The sequence below is a fragment of the Hevea brasiliensis genome, chromosome 9 (genome assembly GCF_030052815.1).
Source record: "Hevea brasiliensis isolate MT/VB/25A 57/8 chromosome 9, ASM3005281v1, whole genome shotgun sequence".
NCBI lineage: Eukaryota > Viridiplantae > Streptophyta > Magnoliopsida > Malpighiales > Euphorbiaceae > Hevea > Hevea brasiliensis.
Genome location: NC_079501.1, coordinates 93,269,687 through 93,280,401, shown reverse-complemented (window position 1 = coordinate 93,280,401; position 10,715 = coordinate 93,269,687). Strand labels below are relative to the sequence as shown.

Here is a 10,715-nt window from a genome sequence, read left to right as displayed (position 1 = left end):
CTTCATTTAATTTAATTTTATTTTAAAAAAATTAATTCATTTTTTTATCAAATTAATTACAGCAATTTCAATTCTATGAAAAAATATCTTGTTAGATAAAGCTCCAAAATTTTTCTTTTATGAAAAAAACTACATTTTCTTCTTCTATAATATAAAAAATTAATTTAAAATCTTTAATTTTTTGTAGCAATAATTTTTTATAAAATTAAATTAAATTTTAATAAATTTTATAAAAAAATTAAAATTAAAATAATTTTATAAAAATATTTATAAAATTGAGTGATTATATATGATATTTATTCATTTGCTTGATTTAATTTAATTTTATTTCAAAGATAAATTTTAATTCTTTTTTTTATCAAATTAATTACAGCATTTTCAATTTTATGAAAAAAATTTATTGTTAAATAAAGCCCCAAAAATTTTCTTTAATGAAAAAAAATTACATTTTATTTCTTCTATAATATAAAAAATTAACTTAAAAACCTTTAATTTGTAGTTACATTGACTTTTATTAAATCAAAGTGAAGTTCATTGAGTTTTATAAAAAAAAAAAATTAGGGATTTTTATAAAAATATTTATAAAATTGAGTGATTATATATGATATTTACCTATTTTTTTGATTTAATTTAATTTAATTTTTTAAAAAAATTAATCAATTTTTTAAAAAAATTAATCAATTTTTTATCAAATTAATTACAACATTTTCAATTTTATGAAAAATATATTGTTAAATAAAGCACAAAAAATTTTCTTTTATGAAAAAATTACATTTTCTTCCTTTCATATTATAAAAAATTAAGAATATAAATTCTAATTAAACTATTTTTTAAATAATATATAAAGACACATGCACCCAAAAATTATACTTGATTGCTAAAGGGTTAATGATTTTTGCAATCTTAAAATTATGTAATTTAAAAGTGTGCCTTTAAATTGTATAATTTAAACATTGTAATAATTTTAAATGACAATAAAATATGATTTATTAGACTTTCAATAAAAAAACAAGTTGGTCCTAAGTCTTTGAATAATAATTCTCAAATTATTATAATTAATTAATTAGTTGATTAATTATTATTATTATTATTATTTACTATATGATTTCTCGAGTATGGGAGGACAAAATAGTTCCACGTCAAAACCAGAGCCCGTGCATAAGGACTACGTTTGGGCCATACGTTTGTCAATAGCTCTTACCAATTTAATTCTCTCCATTAATTAATTTAAAAAAAAGAAAAAGAAAAAGAAAACCATTATACTTATATTGAAATTAAAATTTAAAATAACAATTTTTTAAGTAATAAAAATGGGTGTGCATATATTAAAAAAAAAATCAATTAATAAATAACAATTATACTTATATTGAAATTAAAATTTAAAATATTTTTGTCTGTGAATGTAATTAATTAGATGTAAATATATCATCACATCAAGAAATTAGTGATAAAATTCATATTTAATATATGCTTTTCACACTGTAAATGAGTTTTTTTACTATTTGAATGAATCTCTTGAAAGCTTTCTATTAATAATTTAGTAGTCTATTATTTATTTCATAATATATATATATATATATAAAATATTTCTTAGAAATTAATGTATAAGTCTTACAAATTGCTATATATACATGGAATTTAATTTAATTTTCTCACAAAAGCTTACCTTGATGAACAACCAAACAATGATTTAGTTATAAATTTTTAAAAATAATTTAGTCTTAATGTTAAAAAAAAGGATCTTAATAGGATGAATATGAGTAAACCAAAAGTTAATCAAAAGATTATTTGGTAATATAACAATTAAGAATTTAATTAAACCTACTACTACTAATAATAATAGAAGAAGATATAAAGAATGGAACAACCAAAATGAAATTATCCCATTGCCAATTGTAATCAAGGAAGCATAGTGATTTGCCCCTTTTTTTTTTTTTTGAAAAATGTTCCTCTTTGTTAAATGAATTAATTGTTGTGGTTAAATTGCCTCATTTCTGTATTTAAGATATGATCATTATTTAAAAAAAAAACTCACAATAAATGTTAATTAAATTTAACAACAAAATTTTAACAACAATATTAATTTTATTATTTATAAAGTTAATATACTACAGCATTATAATTAATTATTACTAATAATATATAAAAAAATATAATAACAATTATTGTTATCTTTGAAAATTTTTTACAACAATATTATTATTGTCAATAATTATTTTTTTTAGAAATTACTATTTTATTATAAAATATTTATAACTATAATTTTATAATAATAATATACAATAATTTTATTATTATTATATTAATTTTAAATTTTTTTTGCTGTAAAAATTTGGCTTCAAGTAATAATGAATTCCAAAATTAATTAGATATGTTATCAACATCAATCCTTATATTAGTGGGCCAAAGATTAAAATTATTGAAAAGTTCAACTTTTTTTTATTTTATTTTATTTTTTCATTAATAAGATAACAACAAAGCGTTGCTTCAAGTCCAACCACTTGTTTATATTCTTTTTATTTTTCTTTCCTATTTATAGTCATTTGATATTATATTTGTACCTATATTAGTTAGCTGTAGGTCAAGAGTTACAATTTTCTATTAAATATTTTTCGAGTTTATTTAATATTATCGTTGACATTCAAATATATTAATTAATAATTAATTTTTCAAATAAATATTTTTTATAACTGTTAAAAAAACTATGTTTTTTTTTAAATTTCTATAATTCTACTCGTATTATAAAAATTATCAATTAAACCCTGAATTTTTTTAACTCTTATCAATTGTATTTCACTGTAAAAAAAATTGTTATTTCACTAACAGAGGCACTGTATAAGATGCCGCGTAAATATGACTTAATTGCAATCGGTATAGAAGAGGAAGACACACCTTTGAATGAAAGGAAAAAAGTATGTGTAATTCAATATAAGTATTTTATATTAATATATATTTGACAAGTTATAGTTAAACAGGTTTTTTTGTATTAACAGATGAAATAAATATATGAAGTTAGAAAACTTGAACAGACTGAGAACATATATTTTTTGATAATAACATATTATTTCAGTATGCTACATATTATTGAAGTTGTATTCTTACGTGGCGCTTACATAACATCTATGTTAATAAAAATAATAGTTTTCTTAGTTGTGGAGTAAAATTGATAAAAATTAAAAAGTTTAGGGTTTAATTGGTAATTTTCATGATATGAGTAGAATTACAAAAATTTAAAAAGTATAAAATTTTTGCAATAATTATTCCTTTTTTTTTTCTAAAAAATATATTTTAACCTCAATTCTAAATAAATTATTTATCTTTAATGCACCCTCAATACCAATTTGTTTTCCCTCCATTTTCTTCTTTTCATTTTAGATGTGTGACAAAATAACATCCAAAGGGTTTATTTTTTTTTATTAATCAATTATACATTTGGCTTTGGATATTGGTGAAAATTACAATTATTTTTTTTTTAAATATATGTTAACACTCTAATAATAATAATAATAATAATAATAATAATAATAAATTTTACTATACATCTTTTATTTTTCAAATCATAATTGGAAAAATTTTCCAAGGAGAATATATGCAATTTCTACTACAAGTTTAAAGGAAAAATGTTAACAGAGTTTCTTTTCTGGAACCCACCACTATATACTTATTATATGCCCCACTTGAAATGTGAATCTTATATAAGAGCCTGATGTTATCCTCTCTTACTTCAGCTCATGACATCTGCAATCCAATCAAACTATATATTCTCTAATCTCTTTATTAATTTTCTTAGAAAATAAATGTAAATAATATTTAATTTTAAAAAATCAATTTTAATTTCCTTTCATTTACTAGCAGGTGATGTTTAAATTAATTTTACATATATTTAAATAAATTAATTAATTACTTAATAGATTTGTTTTTATTTTTACATAATTTTAAAAAATGTAGTTAAAGTAATAAATTTTATTTATATTTTTAATATATGCTTCATTCATATAGTTGTATTAAAAATTAAATAACTTATATTACTAAATTATAATAGTAAATAAATAAATTATCATTTCAAAATAAAAAGAATACATATAATTTAAGACAAATGAAAAATGAAAATAACTTTAGAAGATATTATTTAAAGTAATTAAAGAATGCATTTAGGCTTCCTTTGTTTTAAAAAAATAATTTGTATATAAAAAATATTTTTTATTAAAAATATTTTTTTTATGAAAATATTTATAATATTAAATTAATTATATGTGTTTATATTATATATATATATAAAAGTATTTTTATTTTTTAATAAAATTATCATGTATATATATGTTATTTTTTAAAAAAATATTTATATTTTCATTTTAATAGGAAAATATTTTTTTATTAATTTATTTTTTAAATATTTTAAATATTAAAAAATATTTTACGTGAAATAAATGAAGTGCTGGTGAAATTAATCATTCAATTATTAACTAATTTTATTAAAAAGGAACAAGTGACAACTTGCACCGAATAGGGTGTGGCTATTATTAAAGAAATCAATTATTAATGTGTTGCTAATATTATATGCATAATTAAAAAATCAATTTTAATAAAATAAAATAAAATAATAAATATTCTATCCATTCCAATGTGCAAATGCTTGTGATTAAGGGGGGGAAATAAGCAAAAGCCAAAAGACAATATCTACAAACATTGCTCGTTTGTTTTTTTGTTAGGCCACGAAAGAAAATTTGATAAATATTTAAAAAAAGAAAAAAGTGAGAAGAAAGAAGGAAACCAGTGCTTCCCGCTTGTCGGAAAAGTATTTATTATTTATTAATTAATTTGCAATTTAATTTTTAAAAAATAATAAAAATTATAATTTAAAATTTTTTTTATTTTAATAAAAATAAATTAATTTATAAAATTTATTTATATTAATAATTATATTTTATTTTCTATATTAATTTAATTTGTTGAAATTAAAGTATAAATTATTTATTTATATTTAATTTATAATTATTTAAAATTAAAATAAATAAAAATTTTCCTTTTTCACCCTCGTGGTGGGCCCATCTTTCCTTCCCCCCCCCCTTAAATATCCGCCTCCCGTACTGTTTCGCGGTTGACGATTTTTCTTTTTTTTTTTTTTTTTTTTTCCTTCTCCCTCCTAATTCACCTCCTTCTCTTTTCTATTCTCTCTCTCTCTCTCTCTCTCTCTCTCTAAAATGTATTGACAGGACACACCTTTCAAACCCTTGAAAAAAAACTACGCGTCCTTCCCAACACACTCAACGGCCTCACTTCTCTTCACTCCTTCGAAAACCCTAACTTTCTCTCTCATTTTCTTTGGCCTTTTCTTTCTCTCTCTGCTCAATTATTATCAATAGATCCTCCATGGACGATGCTCACAATCCCGATCCGGGAGGCCACTTCGCCACTGACTCCAACTGGAATCTCGGCTCTGACTCCGATAACGTCAATTATTTCTTCGCTAGCGACAGGGAGAGCAGTATACTCAGGGAATTCGGATGGAATCTTCACCCCGGCCACACTTCCAGCGAACCGGGCAGCTTTGGTGACCTTGACCGGATCGATGCCGAAAACCTTGTGTTTGCACCTGAGAGTAGTAGCGGGTTACAGGGATCGGTAAGTGGTGGTGGTGGTGGTGGTGGTTGTGATGATCAGGCTGGTATGGGTAGGTCTGAGAGCGGTGGTGCTGGTGGTGCTGACGTGTCAACTTCCAATCCGTCAGTCTCGTCGAGCTCTAGCGAGGATCCGCCAGACAAGTCTACGGGCTCCGGCGGGAAACCACCTGAGATACCGTGAGTGGATATATCCATGAGAAATGAAATGACTAGTATTGTAATTAGCTCGATTTTCAAGGCAAAACATGGTTTTGCTATTAAAATAATGCGGATGGAATCAGAAACAGAATCCAATTGTAGCCTTTTCTGTTTGGGAGAGAGTGTGCAATTTTCGCGTCCGTACACTATAGGAACTGTCAAGATTTTTAGTTCATGCAAGTTGGGGGTGTGAGGTAGTTTCGTAATTTGATAGAAAATATAGGGCTAGATGAGTGAAGTTTTTGAAACCAGAGGGCCATTTTTTTAAATGAGGGTAATAATTTAGGAGCCCTTGAGCACCGCCGTTATTGCGGCGGGAATGGCGTCCACTTAACTTTCTAACACTACAGATGGAGAACAATTTTTTTCTTTCATTTTTGGAATTTCTTTTCTTTCTAAATTTCTATAACGTACATATATACTCATTTATAAAGCAGGAATATAGGTAGAAAAAGAACCTTTGCGTTCTGGATACTAATTTTTCGTTTTTACCTTTTTTTTATATAATTTTCAATAACGTAGGGAGATGTTCTTTCGTCCACATGAAAAGAAAAAGAATTATATATATGAGAGAGATATTCTCTTATGATTGTGTTTTATTCATTGGATGCTTGTTTTATGTTCTGCATTCATACCCTTTGGATAGTGCGTATACATTATAATCATTTCTAATGCGATACGTGTCTGCAAGTTGCACGACACAATGCTTCACCGTTTTCCCATTTGTTGTTTTCAGGTTCACATCTCTTTTTTCTTTCTTGTTGTTGCTTTGCATGTCCATATTCATGTGCCTTAGCATCAATCCTATGTTTTGTTTTGAGTCTTTTCATGAAAAATGCACTTCCCCTCTCTATATTTATAGAACCTTTAAAGAGGGCATTTGAAGGCACTTTACATTCTCTAATATTTGGCTGAATAGTGGTTACACTAACTGAAATGTTCGCCATATACTTACATACTCATTCCATATTACTAAACCTAAATTTATTCATTTATGCAATATTGTTTTCTACCATTTGCAGTGAATTCATCAGTACTCAAGATCGAAAGTATCTTAGTCAATATAGTCTCAACCTCAGGGATAAAATTGATAGGATTATTTTTAATGCTTTTGAATTACTTCACAGTGAGTTCTCCCAGTTTCATTTATCTTCTTATAGCTCTCTTAAGCAGTATGATATATATATATATATATATATATATATATATATATATATATATATATATATATATAGAACGTCTATACATGAGGTAATTTACAAGTAGTTAGTGAATCTTTAATACTGTCTTCCCCAAGGAAAGGAAAAAATTTGCAATTTCCAACAATTTCTGCAAGAAATTACAAGCATTTATCTTTTTAGGAATTAAAACATTTTTATTGATTTCGCAAGAGAAATATAGTCATGAAAGATAACTTAAGTGACTCATTGATCTGCTTGCATTTAACACATGCCTTTGCTTTGATTTCTTTTTGATTTTCAGAATTTTATTTTTATTTTGATAAATGTAGGCGCAATATTTTGTAGGAGTAAAGTTAGAAAGAAGGGGCAAAAACGAATCCGCCAGCCACGTTTTGCATTTATGACCAAGAGTGAAGTTGATCATCTTGAGGATGGTTACCGCTGGCGGAAATATGGACAGAAAGCAGTTAAAAATAGCCCATTTCCCAGGTCTGCAAATGATCCTCTCTTCTTGATTCCTGATTTTAATTTATTTCACTGTCCCAAAAGTATATACCAGTCCTTTTCGCTTTTGGTTAGGCCTAAAGATAGAACAACCTGATTTATATGTTTTCCTTTCGTTCGACTGGTTATTTCATCACTTCCACCAAAAAGGTTTGTTTAAGGATTCCAATTCACTTTTTCCATTATTGTTGCACTGCATTCAATCATTTATGCTCCAAGTAGTTCCTAAAATAAGTGACTTCTTATTTTAAATAGAAGTCAAAATTCTATTAAATAATCTACTTATTTTTTTCCTCTAAAATTTTATTTTACCCTAATTAGAATTTTTAGTACCATGCTCTTACTTAAGAATTTATTTACTTCAATAATTCACTTTGGACATATTATTCAGTCAATTATAAGTGCAGGTACTTTACTTTCACTCTTTAAAATTTACAACAAAATTATGTCTAAATTGGCTTCGTAAACTAGTTGCATCAGGACTATGGCGTGATTATTTGAGATTACACTCGTAGAAAGAAGGTTTTTATTTTCTTTCTAAATTCCTGATGCAGAATAGGTGAATTTTGTGTTGAAAAATAGTACCGAAATAAATATTTTCTAAATATATTACTTCATTTGGACCATGTATTGTTCAGGAGCTACTATCGTTGCACAAATGGCAAATGTACCGTGAAAAAGAGGGTTGAACGGTCTTCTGAAGATCCCACCATTGTGATTACTACATACGAAGGACAGCACTGCCACCATACTGTTGGTTTTCCCCGAGGTGGAATCATTAGCCATGAAGCGACATTAGTCAACCACTTGACTCCCCCAGTTTCGCAATTTTATTATCCTGGAATTCAGTTACCTAGAGAAAGTCCTCCAACTATTACACGGTCACAACAAATACCCGTTCAAACAGTTGAATCCGGTACACTGAGAGAGCTAACCCCACAGATTCCAATAGATGAAGGACTGCTTGGGGACATTGTCCGTCCTGGAATGCTAAATAGATGAGGTAAATGGTACACATCACTTACCTAATTTGAATTAGTAAATGTGTTCCTTTAGAAGTCATAATACTTTCATGAACATCCTGTGGCATTTCTAATATGTATGTGTTTGTGCGCAGATACTGTGTGTGTGTGTGTGAGAGAAAGAGAGTAAATCAACATATTGCATTCACAGTGTACTAACATGTCCGAGCATTAGTCCCGTACGTGTGAGTGTAATTTTAATCCTGTAATAGAGGGCAATTGATGAATTGTTAGCTGACCGTAGACGTTTAAGTGCATCTCCTTCGTCTTTTCCCTCTTTTTTATTGACAAATGAATTCTTTTATCAATTCAAAATTGATCATTGATTTTCCTTTTTTGGATAAGCAAAATTGATTATTGATGACTCATTTTTGCATATCATAATTTCATAAAAGCACGAATGCATAAACATATAAAAAAATTTAGAATGACTCCCATCTTTTTAAATGCATGTTCTGTCCCCATATGGACACAGCATATGTGAGTGATAAAAGCTTATGAGATGTCACTCACTTATGCTGTACATTGGATGCTGAACTCAAATGATTTTTTTTTTTATGGTACTTAAATTGATTCTAAAAATTTAGATACAGCTATAAAGGGAAATTCACTCTATTTATTGTATAACTCAATTTTCTGTAAGTTATCAAGTTCAATTTTTTTTTTTATCTCTATAAACCCAAAAAGAAAAGAACTCATCCTATCATACTACTGATGTGACCTATGGCGAACATGTTTATGGATATTAATTATACTGAGACGTAGGCCAGAGTTTCCTGTGATGTGTACCGTGTCCTCATTTCCTTCCATCATTACCAGCATTATATGGCTATTATTCACTCCAAACTTGCCCACTACTACTGTTGCTAAGAGTTATTGCTTATGTACAATAATTGCCCACTTTCTATTATGCTTTCTAATGAAGTACTTAGAGAGTTTTTGTGGACAGAAGTGGAGCATAATAGCACAAGTCCTGAGTTTATTGCAGTAATGCATTTGAATTCTTTAAGTTTATTCAAATCTCATCCTAAAGATTCAAGTCATTTTATATTATGCATTCGGTCACTTACTTCATGTTATCCATTTAGATGGAACTGGTTTAATTTATTCTCTGTTGTCTCTTATTGCAATAATAATACACTTCCTAATTTACAAGGAATGAAATTGAATGCATGAAGGTATATTGATCTCTTTCAATTTCCATTACCACTGCTACGTAATACTTGTGTTAAAACCTAACCTTCTCAGCATGTACATTACAGGGTATTATGTTATGGTCTACATATATACATATATAGCGCAGAGAATTGATGTTACCTGATTTGTGGAGGTCCATATATGTCTCTTAATGTGATCGGAGAGGAAAAGCAAGTTTTCTAGCTCTGAAAGTGAGTGTTCTAGCTCCTCTAAAAACTTTTGACCTTGATATGAGAGTGACTCTTTTTCACATTTATACGTATACATGTAGCAGGAATAGCTCAGATCGATGCGCTAACTCTTATGCTGACGAAAATGGAGAGTTGGGTATGTGTAAATATTTACTAGAAACTAGCATTCATGGCTGGAGAGTGTATATATATATGGTTGTCCTCGTTGTGCTGCCATCTTAAAGTCGCATGTAGTCGGGAGTAAAATTATAGGGTCCTTGATCAGATGGATGTTGTAGTCTAGCCTGTAGTAAGTGTAAACGTGACGATATATTATTAGTGTAACCTAAGCACCTAACCTTTCTCCATTTCTTAAACGATTCTTTTAATTTGATTCGTTACTTGGTGGTAGTTGTGTGGTGATGGGGTTGAGGGGTACGTAAATGACTCCACATGAAGATGAATATTAAATAAAAGGAACTGCCAATGCCAAGTGGTCCACTTTCAGTTGCGTGAATGTCGATGTTGCTTCAGACTTCAGAGTCAGCCCAGCCGACAGTGCTTTTCTCTTTTTAACTTACTTTTCAGTCAGATGGTAACTTTTTCACTCTTTATGTTCTCTCTCTCTCTCTCTTTTCTTTTAATTTTTTAAACTAAGTTTAATTTAGCCTTATATTAATTACTAAGATTAATGTTCAGCGTTTCTTCCTTGGCTAACTCATGATGGCAGTGGTGTCTCTCATGGTCGTAGTTGCTTTTATAGTTTTATAATTTGAGCTTCCTCTTTTCTTTTCTAACTGAAAAAAAAAGAAGAAAAATTTC

The 10,715-nt window shown here is 27.4% G+C and overlaps 1 protein-coding gene across 2 annotated transcripts; it reads left to right on the top strand.

Annotated features, from left to right (window-relative positions):
- The first annotated feature begins 5,135 nt into the window (after positions 1 to 5,135).
- Positions 5,136 to 10,294, top strand: LOC110649327 (probable WRKY transcription factor 57). 2 transcript variants are annotated; one of them, XM_021803855.2, is made up of 5 exons: positions 5,136 to 5,798; positions 7,346 to 7,489; positions 8,143 to 8,507; positions 9,789 to 9,914; positions 9,998 to 10,294. In XM_021803855.2, exons 1-3 carry the CDS (start codon positions 5,371 to 5,373, stop codon positions 8,504 to 8,506), a joined length of 936 nt encoding a protein of 311 aa, XP_021659547.2. In that variant the 5' UTR covers positions 5,136 to 5,370; the 3' UTR covers position 8,507; positions 9,789 to 9,914; positions 9,998 to 10,294. The 2 variants fall into 2 exon arrangements, with proteins under 2 accessions (XP_021659547.2, XP_021659549.2); XM_021803857.2 differs by having other exon boundaries at positions 9,995 to 10,294.
- The last annotated feature ends 421 nt before the right edge of the window (positions 10,295 to 10,715 follow it).

Bases quoted from the DNA above. Each gene is read 5' to 3' on its own strand.
- LOC110649327 (XM_021803855.2), top strand. From the start codon at position 5,371: ATGGACGATGCTCACAATCCCGATCCGGGAGGCCACTTCGCCACTGAC. The intron at 5,799-7,345 runs GTGAGTGGATAT...AATATTTTGTAG, and splicing joins GGGAAACCACCTGAGATACC to GAGTAAAGTTAGAAAGAAGG. The intron at 7,490-8,142 runs GTCTGCAAATGA...TGTATTGTTCAG, and splicing joins AAAAATAGCCCATTTCCCAG to GAGCTACTATCGTTGCACAA.